This window comes from Perca flavescens, chromosome 14 (genome assembly GCF_004354835.1).
Source record: "Perca flavescens isolate YP-PL-M2 chromosome 14, PFLA_1.0, whole genome shotgun sequence".
Taxonomy (NCBI): Eukaryota; Metazoa; Chordata; class Actinopteri; order Perciformes; family Percidae; genus Perca; species Perca flavescens.
Genome location: NC_041344.1, coordinates 12,411,782 through 12,433,422, shown reverse-complemented (window position 1 = coordinate 12,433,422; position 21,641 = coordinate 12,411,782). Strand labels below are relative to the sequence as shown.

At 40.3% G+C, this 21,641-nt stretch overlaps 1 protein-coding gene across 1 annotated transcript in view; it reads right to left on the bottom strand.

The window, feature by feature from the left end:
• Positions 1 to 1,674: 1,674 nt before the first annotated feature.
• sdc2 (syndecan 2) overlaps positions 1,675 to 21,641 on the bottom strand; it is a 48,446-nt gene continuing 28,479 nt past the window's right edge. Inside the window, exons 2-5 of the mRNA XM_028597338.1 lie at positions 10,291 to 10,405; positions 9,379 to 9,551; positions 6,671 to 6,800; positions 1,675 to 4,283 (exon numbers count right to left, since the gene is read on the bottom strand). Of these exons, the coding sequence (XP_028453139.1) occupies positions 4,120 to 4,283; positions 6,671 to 6,800; positions 9,379 to 9,551; positions 10,291 to 10,405 (582 nt within the window). The 3' untranslated portion in view covers positions 1,675 to 4,119. The remainder of the gene's footprint in view (positions 4,284 to 6,670; positions 6,801 to 9,378; positions 9,552 to 10,290; positions 10,406 to 21,641) is intronic.

Below are 21,641 nucleotides of genomic sequence, written 5' to 3'. Positions count from 1 at the left end.
CTGTATAACCACGAGTCAGTATGGATCAAATGTCAAAAAAAGAGCAGATATTTTATGCATGTTACCTTTTCTTAACAAGCAGCGCTGCAACTACTGAGAGGGAAAAATATGTTGGCTTTATCAGCGCAATATAGGATACAAGCCCAGATATGTTTTATGTGATACCTCTAAATAAATAAATCTGTTAATGAAAATAAACTTGCCCCTTTTAGAGTTTTGTGAGAGCTTCATGTCAGCCTCACTGGTTTCTCAATACACTCAAGATGTGCAATCCTGTGTGAGATTAATCCCCACCGTTACTCTAATCTCCCTCTGTAACATGGTGAGATTAAGGCACTAAAATGATATGTGCAGCACATAACCACATAAAGATTACTCATCTGCACATTGATAATCCCCTTAGACTTTAAGTAATGTTAAGAGAGTGAATGTGCTGCACAGTATTGAAGGCAGCCCTACATTTTAAATGTTCTGTCTTTTATTTATAAATACAGAGATACCCTTTTTTTTTGGGCAGCTTTGCTGTTGGATGTTTTGGGCTTTAGGGTAACCATAGGAAGAAAGGCTTACCTTTGAATAATTAACCAAATTAGTATTTTGTTGTAGATGTTTTTTAAGTAGTTAATGAGCCGTAAAGCAAGGTGTCTGCCTTTCACTTCTTTTTAGACAGAAACACTTGCTAATAGAGCCCAAGAGTAATTGCACAAATGTATTTATGATCAAATAGAAAACATATAAACTTAAAGCCACACACTCCCATTAATTATAACAGAACAACATGACTGACACACTCATTGATATATTAGTGTATGTGTATTTCCAAGAAGTAGTTCAACATTTTATGAAATTTGCTTATTTATTTTTATTGCAGAGATTTAGATTGATACCACTCTCATGTCTGTCTGTTAAGTCTGGAGCCAGGAGGCGATTATCTAAGTTTAGCATAAAGACTGTAAACAAGGGGAGACAGCCAGCTGTCCAAAGTTTTATAAAATCTGCCTACCAGTATCCCTAAAGCTTAATTAACATTTTGTCTAACTGAAAGTCAAAATAAAGTTCTTAATGAACCATGAAGCAAGCCATTTCTGTCAACTTTTTACAAAAAATCAAAACACTCACTAACAGGTCCCAGGACTCTTTTGAAAGAAACAAAACAAACTAAACGCCAACTTAAAGCTATAGTGCGTAGTTTCGTCTCCCCCATGATGAATTCTAAGTAATGACAACACTGGCGGCGCGTCCACATGATACAAGCCTTCCATGATCGCTCGCGCACAGAGGCCATGGTGAGGCCTCAAAAATACTTGGTTTATCTGACCAAACTTTTGAAAACCCAAAAGATATTCAATTTACAGTTCTCTAAGATTCACATTTGAGAAGCTGGTATGAATAGATGTTTTTGCTTGATAAATTGCTCAATCCATTCAAATTATTGACTATATGTTTTTCACCCAGCCCCCAGTAGTCACAGAGAGAGTTTTACATTAACTGGTAACTGCAAAACACCCAATGAGAATTGAAGTCACAGCAGAGGCGCAACAAGCTTCCTGCTCTGTGTGATTTAGTTTCGATTTGTAAAAGATATTTAATTGATCATAACATTGACACAATCAACAGATCAGGGAGGAAAAAAACAAGTGTGATTTTTAAAATGAGATGGCACACGCAGTAGGATATTAGGCCACAATGTTTATTCAGTAGTGTTGTTTCAACTTATAGGTACAATACTGTCAGCTTTTGTAAGACTAAAAAAAAGTTACCATTACAGTCATCCATGCTCACAGAATGCCAGTCAAGTCGTTTACACCCCTCCTTTGTGTACACACCCACCACATGCTCACCTTGAGCAAGTACATTTCCAAATGGTAGGCACTTTGAAGGTTTAAAACATTTGTGAATATACATTTATATATATTTATATATCTTTTCATATACTAATAAGCAATTGGACTCAACGGTCAGGTCTCTAATAGAGAGAGAGAGAGAGAGAAAAAAAAACTAAAAGAGAATGAGGAAACAACATGATGTGGCCATGGTGGAGGGGTTTGGGTCCGGGAGGAAGGTGGGAGTAGAAATACTGTGAGTCTTTGGGTTTTTCAGTATAGTTCAGTACCTTAGGTGCTATGAAAATAGCAGACAACAGAGATGGGGAGAAGAGGATGGTAGTGGACAACAACAGGATCACAGATGGATTGAAAGAAGAGAAGAACACGAGAGATGGAGATGTAGAGGGAATGAACAGCTTCGTGTGGGTGGCATTAGGAGTTTAGATGATGTGACGGCATCCACTGGGTCTACTTCACATTACTGTACAGCTGAAAAAGGCAACTTCACAAACCTGACTGACAAAACACGCGCGCGTCTCTTCAAAGCAAGTTCATGTAGACGTGACATTAAAAAATAGACAGTAACTTGTTGTTGTCATGCAACCGTAACCGTAATGTTTTCATTTGATGTAGCTACGTGGCTATTTTGCTGCAGCCATTTTGTGGCCTTTTATTGGTTTAAACTCAGGTTTTAAACCTGGAAAACAACCTCAATTTCTCAACAGAAGCTCTTTAAAATGTGTGCACTGACCACTAAAGAAAGAAACATGAGTAGCCCTGAACGTGAGTGTCTTGTCAAAGACTATTCAGACATAACACTGGAGTCTTACATTTTCTGTGCAGCCGTATTTATCAATCCCTCTGAAGAAAAACTAGGTTTGTAGAGGGGGGCGGGGGTTGGGTGGTGTTTGCTGCAGAGGTATGTGCTCTGCATGTGGGGATTGGGCCCGGGCCTGGTGTGTTTGTGTCCAAGCAGTAGCAGGCCTTTAGTGAGCAGACCTTTGGGCCTAAAGCATCAACACTGGGACAGGGGACAATAACACCAAGCTACACGGGTGGCTCCATGTAGCTGAGAAGGGGAGTGATTTGAGGGCAGAGGGGTGGTGGGGGGGGGGGGGGGGGCTCACTCAAATGGCCACGCTCCAATCTGATTAAAAAGAAGGTGGGAGTGAGGGAGGTTAGGGTAAACAGAGAGAGGGGGAGGAGATGTTAGGGTGAAAGGGTGCTAGCACAGTTTGTGTGCAGTCACTAAACTCAAGGGACACATCGGGGAGGGAGGTGGCTATGGGCCAAAAACACAACAAGCCACGGCGCAGAAACATCGCCCCTAAAAAACTCCACAAACACTCACGCACCGCAGCAGCGGGAAGCAAAAAGCAGTGAATGTGCGACGTGAAAGAGAATGCATTTAAATAGAAAAGAAGTTCAGCGAGACATAACAGAAGCGAGATTTGCGATTTGTTTTTTTTTCCCCGAGCCCTGACACGCTTTTTTTTGTATCTTTTAAAGACCTGTTCCTTGTATGTACTGTAAATAAAATGCTGTTGGAAAAAAAAAAGGCTACAGAGAAGAGAACAAACAAATAAACAAAGACATAATGAAACGCTCACATTTGACTTAAAAACTGATGTGAGAACAAATAATAAACATTGTAACCTGAAGGGAGAACATGTACATTGACCGGTAACAGCGTTAATATGAAGACCAAAGAGCTTCATCAAAACTACAAAGGCATTTTTTTTTTTTTTTAACATCAGAGAAAAGATAAATTAATGTAATACATCTTTAGAGATCAACAACAGACATGCTAGGACAAAATAAAAAGAAAAAAAGAAAGTAGGATTGATACAGAATAATTATATTCAATTATTTCCACTTGTAAATTTGTTTTCTTTACAAATATTCTACTGCTACAGTTAAGAGTAGTCAGTGACTAGAAACCGCTCCTTTGACAGAAGACAGATGGGATTAGTTTCCTCGCCTTTACAGATCCTGTTTAATATTTTTTCAGCCTTTTCAAATACACACAATGTTTAAATACACTGAGATTTTGCCATAGAATGAGAAATGCTTGGTTTTCATATTTCTTTTTTTTTTTTTTAAAAGAAGAAAGAAAAGGTCTTAATAACAATACTCTATGCAAAAGCTTTCCTTTATGCTATTTTCCTTAATCAACTCGAAAACGTTTTGTTGTTGTTTCTTGTTGTTCGTGTTTGAACAGGTTTGCTGTTGTCGGGGACTGTGTTTTCGACAGTCACTCGCAGTTTTGCTGATCTGATGATGGGAGGTTTTTTTATGCATAAAACTCCTTGGTTGGGGCCTTCTGATAGGCTGCGCCGGAGGGTTTCCTCTCTCCCAGATCATAGCTGCCCTCATCCTTCTTCCTCATGCGGTAGACCAGGAGGAGGATGAGGAAGATGGCAAACAGGAAGCCGATCACGCCGCCTGCAATAACAGCTGGGGGGACAGAAAGGAAACAGAAAGGGGAAGGTAAACTATCAATGCTCAGAAAGTTAAATCAATGTCTACTGTGTGTCCTCATGGACAATGAGACCTTAGATTGAACCGGCTCCTTATAGTCTGAGATGAACGGTGTCTTGAGAAATCAATCACGACACAGTGAATGTTTAGCAACCCTATCAGTACTCAATACTAATGCAATCACCCAGCAAATGATCCAAATCTAGGGCTTAAATGTGGTGAAACCAAGTGGCAACCGTCTCAGCAGTATGTTGAAATCAGTGCAGTTACTTCATGTCAATGGGGGGGAAAAAAACTCAATTTGTCTCAAGGGATACAAAATTGATAATTTTCTGTCGTTCATTTCACTTCTAATGTGTGTCTTGTTGGTGAGTTTGAAAGTTAGCGTTCCGTTTAGGGGATATTAAGACTTCGATCCTTGATTGGTACACAGAGCTGTGTAGTCCCAATGGTGGTTGAATCGAAATGGTCTGTATTCCATTTAGTGACTGCCGACTGGGGGCTTAAGAGGAAGAAGCCGATTGTATTGGTTCCATTGCTTAACAGCCAGGCAAATAAATCCAATGGGGACGGACAAACAAACAAACAAACAACAACCAGTCCAGCATGGCTTGAACTAAATCTTATTTCTGCTCCTGAACTGGACGATAAATCTCATTAGTGAACACAAAATCTCCATTTCAGATTAGTTCATCTGGTTGAAAGATTGTGGGAAAAAGAAGAATCCGATTATATTTGTAGTTTTTGACAAAAGATAAGGCTAGCATAGTAATGTTGTATGTAAAAAGTTATTTTATTGTTTGATGAATGTTTGTGTGTGTGTGTGTGTGTAGAGAGAGATTAGAGGGGCAGCTGTTGTCACACAGGAGGACAGATGTGACTAGTTATTAGTCACTGATGCAACACACCTGGGGGACACCAGTAGAGCAACGGATAAAATGTGTCCTGACAATCACGCAAGGGTGAGCGGTTTGATTTGTTGTTTTGGACAATTTGTTCTGCTTTGTGACGGTTATTTAACAATGCCTGATGAAGGAGCAACGTTTGGATCTGTCAGTACAGTGTGCAGATCTTTTCTCTGACTTTTGCGTGCAGCTTATTTTTCATCCACCACCTGTAGATGTTTTTGCATGTGTAAACTCAGTTAAGGACACATTGTAAACCGAAATGCCAACAGTGGTGTAACATCAAGAGAAATCTGAATATAATCCACGGCCCCCTACAGCTTTGACCCTGACTCTCCTCACTAATGCGTCTAACTCGCCACATGGTCTTATTTCACTCTCCCTCCCAATTATGCCTGTACGAGGTTCTTTATAGCTTCATAATCGGTTTAGGGTCTCTCCTGGTGCTACATTTTGCCCTCTGCTCCACTCTGGGTTTTCACATGTTGACAGGCCCCACGGCCCCATGGGTAAAGATCCTGGCACACAACCAGCTGCTGAGCTCCAAGAAGCAGTAACGCAATTCAGAGCGAATAAATGAAAATTAGATTATGGGCAATTATTTTTATGGAAGTCATACAGGAGATGAAGAGTAATGGTTATAATCTAGAAGAAGGGTAAAGAGAGCAAGGTAGAGAAGGGAGAGATAAGCAGTGACTAACAGGCTTTATCTAAAAGAACTTTTACTGGCAATACCTTTTTTTTCTATCACAATCCAAGAAAAATATGCAAAAGATGAAATGAGACTATCATTAGGAGAGAGATGTGAGCCGAGTTCTCATGTAACCATATTGCCAACACCAGATGGATATCACACCAAAGTAAAATTGAGGTACCAATCAATGTTTGCCTCAGACACGTAGGGAGAGATAGACTGCATCAGAGAGCACAGTGATTTCAAGTCAGATAATTTCCTTTCCACTCTTTCATGTATTTAAAGCGACACACGCACTTGAAATCCCACAATGCTGTGAACTCTACAAGGTCTCACAGAGGGACGCAGATGGAGTTTATTAAAAATAATGATGTTGAGAAGTGGAATAGGCTGGAGACATTATGGAAAATATTTCCTGCTATTTTCATGTTGTAACGTATAAGAATGTGAGAAACGGACGACAAATTAAACAAACGTTCCCAAAATGCTGTTGGTGAAGCATCCAACTGAAAAGCTACTTTCATTAGAGGCTCAAATATTAAAAGGATAGTTTGACATTTTGGGATATATGTTGTTTTGTCAAAAGTTAGATGAGGAGAGCTAAAGGTTAGCTTAGCATAAAGATTAGAAACCGAGGAAGCAGCTAGCCTGGCTTTGTCCAAAAGTAAGAAAGTCCGCCTAGCAGCACCTCTAAGACTTGCTAAGACTTAGACATCAAACCACATTGGAAAATGATTTCCGTTGTGGTTTATTATGACACATACCTGCCAACACCTCTGTCCTCTGGAAGAGGTTTTCAGTGCGGACCTCAATGGCCTCCTGGGGTGAGCCGGGAGCACTAGTCGTACTAGTAAGCTGGTTCCTCTGCATGTCATCTGTAACTGGCACTGGTGCCTGAATGAGGAGAAGAAAAACAGGATGGTTAGAAGGGAGTTCGAGGATGCTTTATGACTGAGCTGGCTTTCACATTCTGTTCTCCTGATATTTCTTGTCTGTGTGTTTAGAGGATCTGGGTTCATTCAGGGCGTTTTCACACCTGTAGTTCGTTTGCTTTGGTCCATATCAGTTGATGAGGTTTCCCCTTAGTTTGGTTTCGTTTCACAACTGGAAAAATCCAAGCGCACCAAAATGCACCACTACAAATGATGCAAGAACTGTTCACTCCGCTTTACTGGTCAGATGTGTCTGGGGCGGGAGCAATAAAGTAAATACAGGAAGAAGGTCCTGTGTTCTGGACTAGTGCATATTTCTTCCATCTCCATGGTCAAACCAGCTCATTTCATTTAAATAATCGCGAGCGACCTTACTACGTCTGCTCTGCTCACCGAGACCGAGTGACAGACGGCAAGCTTGACCGCAGTCTATTTCTGTGAGAGAAACATTGCAAGCTGCAACAGTTTGAATTATCTGCTGCATCAAAGATTGCAAAGCACACCTGACTACAGGACACTAACTCAGACTTGCGGTGTATACTGAACATACAGTAGTTGGTGTGGTTCAAGGTTTGGATCTTGTTCTCACCACAAACCACTCCAGAGTTCAATTGAAAGCCTACCGAGACCACCTCTTCAAGGAGGTCTTGGTCCGCTTTTGGTGCGCACCTGGGTGTGATTGCCGCGTTCTCACCTGCCATAATGAACCGCACCAACAGGGCAAACAAACTCTAGTGCAATTCAACCAAACTAAACAAGGCAGGTGTGAAAACCCCCTTTGGTGTTATGGCATAATCCCTAAATGCATCACTACTGTTATATATTTAAGAAATAGCTTGATATTTAGGAAATATGCTTAATTGCTTTCTTGCTGAGAGCTAGATGAGAAGATTGATAAAACTATCATATCAGTCCGTTTAATAGGAAATAACAGCCAGCAGCCAGTTATCTTAGCTTAGCATAAGAGTGGAAACAGGGAAACGGCTAGCCTAGGTTACAAAAGCTGTCTACCTACCAGTACCTCTACAACTCACGTATCAACACGGTATATGTTGTTTGTTTAATCTGTACAAAAACTTTATATTTAAAAATTACAATTTGGGGGTTATGTTTGGGACTATTTCACTGTGCCCAGCCCAGAAATAGTCCCACAAAAAACAAAATATTCACAACCGAGATATAATGTTTTAATTAGTAAGCTTCAGAGATTCTGGTAGGTGGCTATAGTTAACCTTTGACAGAGCCATGCAAGATGTTCCCGTTTCCAGTCTTAACACTAAGCTAGGCTAACCGGCTGCTGGCTCGAGCTTCATATTAAATGTATCAATCTTCTCATCTAACTCTTGGCAAGAAAGCAAATAAGTGCATTTCAAACAATGTTTAGCTATACATTTAAGGAAAAAGTGAGAGTTCCACTGGTCCACTTAGCATTAATGTCTAGTCAAAGGAGGAGAATGGAGACCAAAATGGAACAAATCCAGATTGCCCAAAAAGATTTAAGATTGCAAGGCTCAAAACAAGTAGGCAATGAAAACAGAGCCAGTGGACCTGAGGTTTTGCTGGGACTCTAGGAAATGAAGCAACGTATCTGGTATGGATCTGGGCCCATGTATCCCATGTTTTTTCCAATAACACTACAGAAAAGTGCAAAGGACCAAACTGGAACTATTCCAGTACATTTGGCTAAGGCAGTAGTGATAGAGGCAAGAGGGAAAGAAATGTAACTGGGCTAGGTAGGTTTGGCTTAAGGGGTTGAGACCTTGACGACTAATCCCAAACAGATGTAGTATCCAGTACAGTACAGTAACAGTGCATCCCACAGAAGTGAGATCTAGGATGGTTCCAGAATATGTGATTATGTCCGAGAGAGATGTAATCCTCCATAATTTGCAACGGAGCGAAAACAATGAGAATTGATGTGAGCACTTGATCCTGAAAGCAACCTCACAGCTCCTGATATTACTGGGGATTTGATGACATACTGGGTCAGCTAAAGACATACTGAGGCACTGTGTCACTCTCAGTTTCAAATGAACCAGCAGTAAATGACTTTCAGTTGCATTATGCCTTAATATTATATACAAATGCACATGGCAAGAGTTGACAATGTTTCTGGATGTTTTAATGTAATAGTTTCCTATGCCTTTAGTAGTTCAATATACTTAAAAAATTGTGATTGTGGACTTTTAGGCTACTCAGAGCGCCATGTGATCTCGGTGGCGCAAAAATACATGTGGGCATATCAGGATCAGTAACACATAAGTTGTCAAATACAGAATGTATATTTAAAGAAATAGTCTTTATTCACTCTCTGGTGAATAACGATATTCACCAGAGAGTAACAAATGTCCTTGCCAATACATGTCACAAATGTTAAATATATATTTATATATAATAATTTAAGGGAATGTTCCGTTTAATGTTTGTTAGGTTGTGTGAAGAATATTTATATTGGCTGATATTATTGACATTATCAGATTTTTTAAAACTTAATAGTGGTAACAGACTCAAGAATCCGGTATCAGTTGGGCTGTACTTACCTCTGTTCTGAATGGTTTCCTGGGTGTGATGTCCCTGGCCTTTTCCCTGACCGTAGCTGTCTCCACCCTGGGGGTGAAATCTTTGGTGGAGTCCTGGGTGGGTTCTGCTGCGTTGGGCTCCATATAAACCATAGTGACAGTCACTGTTTCCTCCACCACATCTTCCCCTCCACCTGGGAGAAAGAGGTAATCATGTCTCCATTAAAAGGCAGAGTGTTACTGAAGTTCAAAATGCAGTTAAAAATGTTAAGATTATGATTTGTGCATGTGCAAATAGGTAAAATAGGGGCATTCATGTTATTAATATTTCATGCCCACAGTGATATAGTTTGTCTAACTTACCTTCATGGTCTGTGGATTTATTTTAATGCATTATTTAAAGTTTAAATCTCCTATAGAATACAGAGTGGCAGCGTTATAGGGTATACAGTATTGGAAGGGCTATTGATTACAGTCTTTCTCCTTTTACCTAGCATGAGCTTCTCTCACTGCAGTTATACAACTCTCTCAGAAAGGAGAATTACTTTTGACCAATGAATGAGGGTTGTAAAGGTGCTTAAAGCAAGTAGAGCAGAGGAACTAATAAGAAAAAAAGAAAAATTTGCACACTTGCAGTTTGGGTGACAAGGCAATCTCAATTCAGATCGAGTGAGAGAAAGAGAGAGGCAGTGAAAGAAAGAATAGACAAAGAGAAAGGGGGGAGGAAGTGCAACTTTAGTCTTTCCCTGTGAAAGACAGAGAAACTTTTCACAAAGCCTACCTGCAGCAGACTTGAAAATTAATGTCATCACACCTCTGGGTAAATGCTGTGTGCGTGTGTGTGTGTGTGTGTGTTCATGTGTTCAGAGATGTTGAGTATCTTTGAATATATTTTATTTTTGCTACAGTATGAAGTAGAAGTGTGCGTCTTACCTGAGCCAGACCCTGAGTTAAAGTCATCATCATCTTCAGGGTAGTAACCTCCTGAGCCTGTGTCATCTAGGTACAAGTCATCAGCCTGAGAGGAAGGCTTGGCTGCGTCTGCTATCTGTAAAACAACAAGATAACAAGGTTTTGATGACATGATGGTTTTATTACACATCTCTATTTATAGAAGTCCACGTTAAAGGACAAGTGTGGGCTTTGGAGTGCTGGTGGCACTCAAGGAAAAGTCAAGCACTCTCACACAGCAGTGTGGCTCTGGGGGTGGCAATGTGTCGTTCAGCTCACATCTTTTGTCCAGACTGAAATATCTCAACAACTATGGATTCATTGCCATAAGATTTCATACAGTCATTGGTGGTCCCCAGATAATAAATCCTAAAGACTTTGGTGAACCCCTAAAAACATGTCACCATTTGATGACTTAAATAAAGCACAGGTGACTGTCCAATCACAACATGTAGCCCCTCCCACAGCATTGTTGTCTTGACAACAAGCCAAAGTGGTGGGAATGTTTGTGTTCTGGCTTAATGGAATGATTGGCTGAAAATACCACAGTTTTAACAGTGCCTGTTTGAAGAAAGCACCTGCGCTCATGGTGTGTAAGCTGATATTTTAACGAGAAATAAGATTTCAAAATGTCTTTCCTTAAAGTGGCTTGCAGTGGCAGATGTATGTTGGATACAGCTGTGTGTGTGGTACATAACTATTGATATTGTGTGTGTGTGTGTGTGTGTGTGTGTGTGTGTGTGTGTGTGTGTGTGTGTGTGTGTGTGTGTGTGTGTGTGTGTGTGTGTGTGTCTGGAATAGCTATAAACACATCCATGGTAACATCTATTCAACTCCTATTCACCAATCTGTGGTCAGCTGTACTGCCCCTGCTATACTGATAGTCCTGCTTTAGAAAAACAGAGTACAAAAGAGAAAAGCCACAACATATCACCCCTGTGTGTGCTGTGAGGATGTTGTGCTGATAAACCCGGGGCTGAATGAAGTTAGATTGGAGGAAATAATCAATTTGCTTGACATGAAATAAGTGATTTTTGTTGTTGTTGTTAAAGGCAAAAAAAGAGGCATGCTGTGAGAAAGCTGAGAGAATGTGCAAAGACAAATTAGGAAAAATATGTTTTGGACATTCTTGGTTTGAACAGGTAGGGCTGTTTTCATTATGGAATAGTCTGTTAAATGTTTTTGTTTTTTTCAAGTTTGTAAATGATGTAAACTTTCTGTGGGTTTCAGCATTTCTGTTTTTCCTGTCTGCAATTTAAAAACTGAAAAAAGACAGAATATTAAAAAATGTTCATCACAATTTCCCATAGATCAAGTAGCATTTTCAGATTTCTTGTTTTGTCTGACCAGCAGTCCAAAACTGAGATAAATTCAATCTACAGAGATTTTAAACACATGAAAGCAGCAAATCCTTATTTTGAAGCTGGAACAAGGACGCTTTTTGGGCAATGTTGCTTGATTAATGACTTCAATAATGAATTGATTATCCGAGTTGTTGCAGATTAGCTTTCTGTTCAATCACTCGATGAAGCAACAAATCATTTTAGCACTAGAAAGAGAACAGAGAAAATACCTTCTTTCAGTTATGTCCCTGATTCATCTTAGCATTTCCAATTAGACTCAGTATTCTAATGTGAGTGTGTTCAGTAATGCTTTTAAGTCATTGTATGTGCATATGTGTTTGTGTGGAGTAATGAAAGAGAGACCTGGCACTCTCCATAACAAAGAGGCAAGGAGTACACACAGCTAACAACAGCGTGATAGAGCAAAAAGAAAGACCGAGGCGAGATGAAACAGAACAATACGTATCTAGATCTCTCCTCTCTCAACTGGCTCTGACTTCTGGAAGAAAGGTCTTTCTGCTGAGCTGCCTGATCAAAGAGAGAATTTGTTCAAAGCAACTTTATCTTAACCTTTCTTGCCTTCTTCTCATCCAAACCAATTCACCGGTCCATGCGGTCCACAGGGCTTTATGCATTGCCAATATGAGCACAATGGACCAAAAGGAGACGGGCCACAGATCAACTGGTGACAAAGGGCACTAATGAGATAGAGGCCGCACACACATCCATGCATGAGTGGACATGTTTTACAAATGTATGCAAGCATTCATTGATTCATTGACTATACATACATTAGAGTGAGCAATTTAGCATACAACAAGACAGCACACACACACGCATTAAAACGCGAAGAACTGCAAGAGCTAAAGTGTTAACATTGAAGCTTTAAATCCCCTCGTAAAACATAAACACAGATTTCAAAGACATTATAATTATATTGGAAACACTTTCACCTGACTCGCTAAATGAATAAATGGATGATATGTATAGTGATGCACAAGCAGCTAGCTAATTATCGTTTTATTTTCTCTCTCTCTCTTTAACCAGGAATCCCTTAAGGCTGCAACTAATGATTCATTTTATTGATTAATTAGTGATTATCTTCTTGATTATTCAGTTAATCTTGTAATCATTATTTCAACACTTTTAAACAAAGCATTTGGGTTGGAGAGGTTCAACTGTACAAGCTACGCTGCAGCACCAAATCAGTGCAGATCTGAGGAGGAAATGGTCCGTTTGACCTCAATAAACTTCCCTGACTTTATCTGACCCACCGGGACACACAAACTAGCAAGTGTTGACTTTCTCTGTCACTTACACACACATGCATGTGCACAGACACAGCCACCCGATAAACTTTTCTCTCCTTATCAAATCCAGTGACATTTACAGGTAGTCTCTGCTTTCAGCCCTTATTGCAGACTCTGAGCTGAACCAGACATCAATCTGTCGACAAGTAAAGCAGAGTAGACGCCGAAAACCAGTTAGTTGACAGGTTTGGTTTTCCCACTATGGCATGGCTGCTCTAGTCTAAAGAATTATTTGAAAAAATCATGCAGTGTTACTGGTGGAAGAGATTCAAGACAGGAAGCTTGTAAAATGGATCCAATTGGATATATCTACTTTAGCAGCTTATCTTGTTGCAACGTATCTTGTTTTTGGCTATGAATGTTAAATATCTGATGGAGAACAATTTCTAAATCCCATTTATTACACAACAAAAGTCTATTGACTCTTCCATCTTTAGAAACCTATGTCTCTTTCTATGTCTCCATTCACTAAATCTTGTGAACCAGTAAAAATAAAAACGTTAACACCTGCAGTAACTTGATATTCAATTTTGAGAAGTAAACCCTTTTTATTCACTATGTCAACCGGTGTCAAATACACAACGTGTTCTGGATATTACACGCATCAAAGACACTGTTGCATTCAGTCACTCTTCATAAATCAGGCCTAACTTTCCACTAGTCTTGCTACCTGTAGCTGTAAAACATCAATGCTCCTGAGTAACAGTCCCTGTGCGGTACAGCATACTTACACAACAAAAGGCACATATTTTCAATGTGACATGTCACATTTGTGTGCAGCAACACTGAAATAAATGAATAAGAAGAAAGCCACGGGTCATATAACAGCACATATAGTAATAGAACTCATGCACTTTCCATCACACACAAACACACAGATAGTTATTTACTCCTCTTGGTGGTAATAGCAGTGTCGGAAAAATCTTTTCCAGGTACCTAAAATAAAAAAACACTGACTGTGTGCCTAATTTTATGGGCCACGTTCACATTTATTACTTAAGCCCTGTATGAAAACAACACAGCATGCTCATTGAATGAGGCCCCTGCCTGATCGTTTGCCACAACACAATGCAACATCATCCATCAAGGCACTGCATTGGCCAACCAAACAGGTGGATCACTTTGTAATGACAAAGCCATATTTCTACAGTTTACCCGCAATCGCCACAATTAAATGATTATCATGTGAAGTTTCCAATGTCTTGGTGTCTGATAAACATTCAAATGGCTCTACTAATCAATATGTACTTTCTGGATCATATTTCATCGTATTTATTTTTTAATGCAGCGCTTTTTTCATTCTGAAAGCCCAGTAAAACAGTCACATCACTGATCTTTTGAAAGCGATGTAACATTTGAAAGAAGAAATATCACAATCTTCCTCTTACAAATGACAATTAATCCATAAGAATAAATAAATCAAACCCTTACTCATTTCAATAACTCAGTTACATCTGCATTGATTTAACATAATTCAAAAGTTATTTCAGAGACTTCCTGACCCTTTTAGACTTTTTTTTATTTATTTTTATTTAGCCTTGTTGGAGCTATCTGACCCGCTATGCAGGGTAAGTAAATAGATAGCCAGACCATCTTATGATGGAATCACACCAGACCATCTTATGATGGAATCACACCAGCCATGACACCCCTCTTCTTCTGGGTGCCCTTGCTCAGACCAACTAAAGTTTTGTGGCCGCATCTTGCATGGTTATGATGATATGTCTATCGCAGTGACAAAATCTGTCCAACTGGGTTGGCTCAGTGGTAGAGCAGGCGCACATACAGTATACTGAGAGGTTTATACCTTGACGGAGAGGTCCAGGGTTTGAATCCACCCTGTGACAATTTCCTATATGTCTCCCCCCTCTTTCTCACCTAGCTGTTCTGTCAAATTAAAGGTGGAAAAGCCCCAAAAAAATAATTCTGTCCACAGAGTACTCAAAACCTCTGTCGTAGTTCCTGCCACAAAAGGTGTCTCCATGACCACATTTTGCCATGATCACACACACACACACACACACACACAGATTCACAAGGTGAAAATAATAACAGCATCGCTGTCACGGCTGGTAATTATAAAGCAGGGGAAACTTGCTCACAGACAGACACACAAAGTCAGACACCTTAACAAGCAGATCCTACATAGTCTGACTAAGCTTAGAGACGTATGAAAGGGACAGACAAGCAGAGAGTAAGTGAAAGCGAACAAGAAGGAGGGCAAACTGCCATAATGAGCTAGTAGCTAGCGATGCATGCCCTCTATTAGCTGTGAGAAGAGCTGCTGTTACTGGCATGTCTGCCTGCTAATGAACTAATACGCCAGCGGGAGGGCCGCTTCCAGACTGACTGACTTTCTCACTGTTTGACCTGTAGACCCAGAGAAGACATGAAGACCAAGATTGGACAAATCATGGATGTCAGAGAAGAGGCCGACAAGGACAGACTGAGGAGGAGAGTGGGGGTTAAAAAAAGAGAGTGGGGGTGGACAAAAAGTAGGAGAGGATGAGAAAAGAGAAAGAAATAACCCACTACTGCAGACAATCCTGTAGCCTGGAGGTTGCTCTGCTAAAAGCCTGTCAACATCACCATGTCCATGCCTAGCAGGGCTTGAAAGGCACTAGGTCTGTATGCGCTTACTGTGTGTGTGTGTGTGTGTGTGTGTGTGTGTGTGTGTGTGTGTGTGTGTGTGTGTGTGTGTGTGTGTGTGTGTGTGTGTGCGTGTTTTATTTGCATCTCCCTCTCCTTTCTATAAGAGACAGACGGAGGTGATGAGGGGATACATATTGGGGAAATGGAGTCATCTGAACTAACCCTGGGCTCCTGACTTCCTACTGTTGACACACCGCTCTCACTTCTAACAGCAAATATTAGCCCAACTCCAAGTCAGGCCAGGAGAAATAGTGTTCCTCAAAGGAATGCACACACACGCACGCACGCACGCACGCACGACGCACGCACGCACGCACGCACGCACGCACGCACACACATAAACACATAAACACATAAACAGAACATCTGCATGTCCATGAAAGCACCCACGGGACACACATATGTGCCAACACAGACAGACACACAAATCCTTATCCAGCTCTCACATCTCAAAGGCGTGAGACGAGTACACAGACATACATACATCATAACACTGACTTTAGAGAGAAGAAAAAGGGGAAAATAAGTGCACGGGGGCTGGCAGACAGACAGCGGCTCAGATCCTCTTTCGTTGGTCTGCTGCCGTCTCTGGTTCTTAACTTTACCTTTCCTTAAGTCTACCTCAAGAACCAAGAGAGAAAAAAGCAACACCCCTGTCTGTTTTCCAAGCATCGCTACTTACTGCATATAAAGGCACTGTGCTTCACATCAGCCCCCTGCCCATTTGCTATATTTAATAGGAATATCTAGAGAAGGGCACCAACATTAGCCATTTCACTTGCAAAAAGCTTCCTTTTTCCTCCTTTTGACTCATTTATCAGGCAAAAATGCAAAATATTCTCTGGGTCAACGTTTTGGGAGATTTGCTTACTCACCTTCCTGTTGAGAGTTAGATGAGAAGATTGATATCACTCTCTAAGTATGAAGCCGCTTAGCTTAGCTTAGCATGAAGACTAACAAATGCGTATCCTGTCAGCACCTACAAACACATAATTACTCATTTGTGTAATCTGTACAAAAAGCATATTTTTATGGGGGGATTTGTGCCAGACTTTTTCTTTGTCCCTGCTGCCAGTCTTTATGCTAAACTAAGCTAACCATCTCTCTTGGTTATAGCTTAAAAGTAGGGCTGTCAAAATTAACGCGTTAATTTTTGCGTTCATTTTTTAATATTTAACTCGTTAAAAAAATTAATGAAATTAACGCAGCTGTGTTTGTTTACTTAATGTGGCGGCTGAGAAACGTAATACGCCTCCATAACAGCAGGCGGCGCTACTCTGTATTGTTGCCCAAGTAATGAAAACCGGCAGCTGATTGGACGAACGCGTCACATGGGTTTGTTTTCTCCGGAAATCCAAAGCCAGACTGTCATGGCGGCCGTTCAGAATACGATCTCATATTGTACTAAAATAGTTCACTGAAACATGTTTCTGAAAACATTTTAAGCGAGAAATAGGCCATGCAGTTGCTGAATCTGTCTTCATTTCAGCTCAACAAAGGTCAGTTTAGAAGATTTCCGTCAGATTTTGAGACTCTAGTCACCTCATCCTGCTCGCCATTTCCGGGTGAGTCCCGACTGCCCTGCCGCCGACTGAACTCTCGGCTCGTTGGAGATGAACTGCTCCTCGCCTGTAAAGTAGACGAGAGCAGGCGACAGCAGCCGGTGACAAAAATCTGCTCTCAAGTCAGACAGTTTCTAGCCGTTTCCAGCAGCCTTCAGCAGGACTAAATAAGCCAAATTGTTGCTGCTGTTGTTCTGAAAGATATTAAACATTCTGAACTTAGCAGAACCTTTCCTTGTTTGTTTTTTTCTTCATATTTGCAAAGTTATGTGATTTAGCATTTAAATATCCATTATTATAAGCTTCAGTCTCAATTTAAAAAAAGCGATTAATCGCGATTAATTACAGCAAATTGTGCAATTAATTAATTACTTTTTTTTAATCGATTGACAGCCTTACTTAACAGCTAAAGTTAAAAAAGGTTTTGGACTATTTATCAGACACCCCAAGCAACTCGAAGATGTTACTTTTGTCAAAATAATTAATTGATAATCAACATGACGACTATAGTTAGGTTAGGTGGACCCCTCGGCCCAAGTTTACTAGTCATTATCAGTGGCACACTAGAGGCTCTATTTGTAATAACTTTCACAATATCAATGTTCTTCATATGCATAGTGTGAAAGCAGTACTCTGTGGACTGTATTGTTTGCTTCGTTCTGTCCTGTGAGTGAAATCAGTTCTCATTATCACAACCAGGCAAACAAATATCTGCATCTATGAAAGAACTCAATAATATGTGAAGGGGTGTGTGTGTGTGTGTGTGTGTGTGTGTGTGTGTGTGTGTGTGTGTGTGTGTGTGTGTGTGTGTGTGAGAGAGAGAGAGAGTGAGAAAGAGCCTGCTAATCCTTAATTAACAAAGTAAAGGTGGCAGATTGGCCTGCTGTCTTTCACTTTATCTTTTCTCGGGGGGCGGTTGTGGTGGTGATTTTTTTTTTTTTTTTTTTGTATTGGTCTTCTTAATGTTCTATCAGACTATAATTACTTGAGAGTCAAAAAAAAAACATATACCATTAAAAAAAAATCTAGGTTTCATTAAAGTTGTGTGTTAAACAAGATGAAGAATTGGTTTTTTTGCAAAGCGTGGCTATACGTGGCTATATGTAGTTTGCTGCTAGCATGGAGCCTGAAGTCGGACCCCACCCCCCCTGCCCGTGTGAAACACCAAACTCCTTCCTACATACATTGCAAAACGCTTTGTTTGCATCGCGGAAAACTGCAGTAATCCAGGGGTATTCCCCTACCCAGTCGTCCCCGTACCTGCAGAGACGTTTTAGCTTTTTAGCTACGCGTTGATCTTGATCGTGTCCCGGGACACCAGCCTGAGCCTCCATTTAAAAAATGAATGAATGAAAATTCACGTTGCAAGTTGCAGCCAATGAGCAGCTGATGGGAGCTGGCTGCAGGATGACTCAATCACCATGAACAGTTTTTAATGTTCTATCAGACTAGAACTACTTGAGAGTCAAAAAAAAAAAAAAAAAAAAAAAATACTCGAGAGTCTGCTTTTGAGACTTTGCTCTAATTTTCGGGACAATTAGGGCAGGATTCGGGATTCGGGACAACTGCTTGGATTTCGGGACTGTCCCGAATTTTTCGGGACGTCTGGTCACCCTATCTGATAATCATTCAGCAGCTTTGATTATTAATTAATTAATTAATGTTACATACAGGTAGTAGTGCTGTATGTTGTTATCAACTGACAAAGTGTTCAGATTTCCTGTGGCTGGCTTCTTCACCATAACTATACACCAGCTGAAGCTCATTACTGTTATTTAGAGCAAAACAACACATTTTCTCTTTAACGGAGATGAAATAATCATAATCAATGGGCATAATATACACAAAGCGTGTCATTAAATGATCCTGAAGACAGTTTTTATGTTGAGGCTGAGGATATCATTTGGACAAAACCTTTCAAATTAGATTTGGAAGTGGTAAAAAAAAAAACTTCTACAACTTTGCAACTGAAGTGGAGTATAGGATATGGAGAGTATAGGAGATGAGTGACTTGAGAAGACCAGTCCGGAAGAGTTTGGTGGCTTTACAGGGCGACAAATTGGCTTCCCTGAATTCACGCAGCATTGGCCATCAACAGTGCAGACAGCTGCTGCTTTCATGGATCAAGTATGAATAACCGCTAGAAACATGATGTTGTGATTAGAGACTGAAAAGCACAGGACAGGAGGAGTACAGACAGAAAAAACAAGAGGACAGAAGGAGTTGGTGACATTGAAACATTAAATTTGTCCCACGCCACCTGCTAATGACTGAAAGAAATGGTGGCAATATAGACAGGAAAAAGGTCTGCGTGTGTTATGTATGTGGGTGGTGAGCATTGTTTGGAAAATGTAAATAAGAGCAGAGCAGACAGTAACAGCCACCTACAGGACTGGAGGAGAGGATGTCTAAACTGCAACTCTAATGGGCCAAAATAGGTGTGTGTGTGTGTGTGTGTGTGTGTGTGTGTGTGTGTGTGTGTGTGCGCGCGCGCGCCTTTGTGCTCTTTGAACCCACTCTAACTTTTATTGCCCTCCAAGGGAATCATAATAAGGAACTAATTGATAGTCTTTGAGCTGCAGGCTCAGGAGAGGGGGAGTTCCTGCAGGAAGTCAACATAAATCAAACTCTCTCTGAGCCCTTAAGGTCTGGAGCTACTCCAGCTGAGTTGTGGTGGGGAACAGTCGCTGTGTACACGTGTGTGTGTGTGTGTGTGTGTGTGTGTGTGTGTGTGGGGGAGACACAGACAGAGAGAGGAAGTGCAAAACGTGATCAAGAGAGAGAGCCATAGTCTGAAGTTGACATTTACGGTTTACAAACCTACTTCTCTGAATGTCGCCTCCTAACTTAACCACACAAGTTTCAGCTTTTGAACAACTCAAGAAAGTTCAAACACTGCATTTCAGCTATATGAGACATTCCAATATCCTACCTGTCTTTCATGTAAAAATAGAAATAGCTTGCAGTTATACTTTAAATACTTTTATCAGATTCACAAAAAAGATTCACAAAAACTAAGAAAACACATTGCTTAAAGTCACCACAACAGCTTAGCATAAATTTGTGACTAGATGTCTCTGAGATACATTTATTTCAGCGGCTCAACACTATACAATGTCCTATGGAAATTCCATCCCACCTCCCTCTTGACTTTTTTCGTTTAATTTTCTCCCTGTTCCTAAAGGATTAGATCACATTTCCTCTGTAGGTGCTGAGTGTGTGGGTGCGTTCGGACCGATTCATATTGTCTCCTATTCCAAAACAAAAAGCCGTCTGACATAGAAAGGCATATACAACATCCCACAGGGCTCAAGCCCCTCCATAAGGGGGTTGGCAGGAGCCAAAGGGGTTTCCAGCTCAAACTTCCAGGGGTGTCTGCACCATACTGTGCTGTGTGAAACTTACAGCCTTCCTAAAACTGAAGGGGAAACACTAAAACCACATTACATTACATCTACGACAAAATAAAACATGCAAAGGAAACCCAGAAGTGTTAGGTTCCCTAAAGTTATTCAACAAAAGATAGCATATAGAAAATAATAATAAAAAAAACAACAACGTAGAAAACATTGTCTATAAAAAAGTTCCGGAAGAAAAGAACAATTAAATGAGGAGAGAAAATAAAGAATGAAGAAAAAAAGACGAAAAGACGAGACATATTAAGCTACTGATACAGTAAAAAGATTTCTCACAGATCTTTTGAATGATAGTGGAGAAAGTTTCCGTAGGCTGGGAGGGAGAAAATTCCATATCTGTTGCAGCTTGGTTTGGTGCGTGCTCGCCCAGGCAATATTGCAATAACTGATAAAAGGATAAATCATAGAATAATAGAGACTGAGGGAGACTTTTGTGTTACGGAGATAACGAATTCTTCCAATTATTCCAACGTTTTTGGCTATTTGGGATGTAATAAATGAAATATGAGGTTTCCAAGATATGTTTTCATCAATAAGTACACCAAGAAAACGAGTTGACATTAACCACTGAGACATAGTCAATCAATTAAATTGTCAATTATAAGATAAATTTAGTGATAATATGTATGTCACTGTTAGCAAATTCAATTTAAAGACCAAAACCAACAGTGAATTGATCTTACTAACAAGAAGTGCCTGTGTAGCCAAAGCTTGATTTAGTTTGTTCCTCTGTACTGAGCTCCATTGTTGACCAAAAACTATTACAAACACATCAAGGAACCACACATTACAATTACCACGGGCTCTGTAGTTTATTTTGAGTCAATCCTACATACACCATCCTGTTGCCGTAAATACAAGCACACCAAATGTGTATTTATCCACAGCTGAAAATAGTCCCCAATAAAAATCATGTCATTCCTGTAATGTTTGCTAAATACTACAGTGCCTAGCTGTTTAAAAAAAAGCCTCTTCTTTTTAAATAAAAGTATATATTTGTCAATCACTTTTAATGGGCGTGGGGCTGAGAATCACAGACGAGGGGAAGTC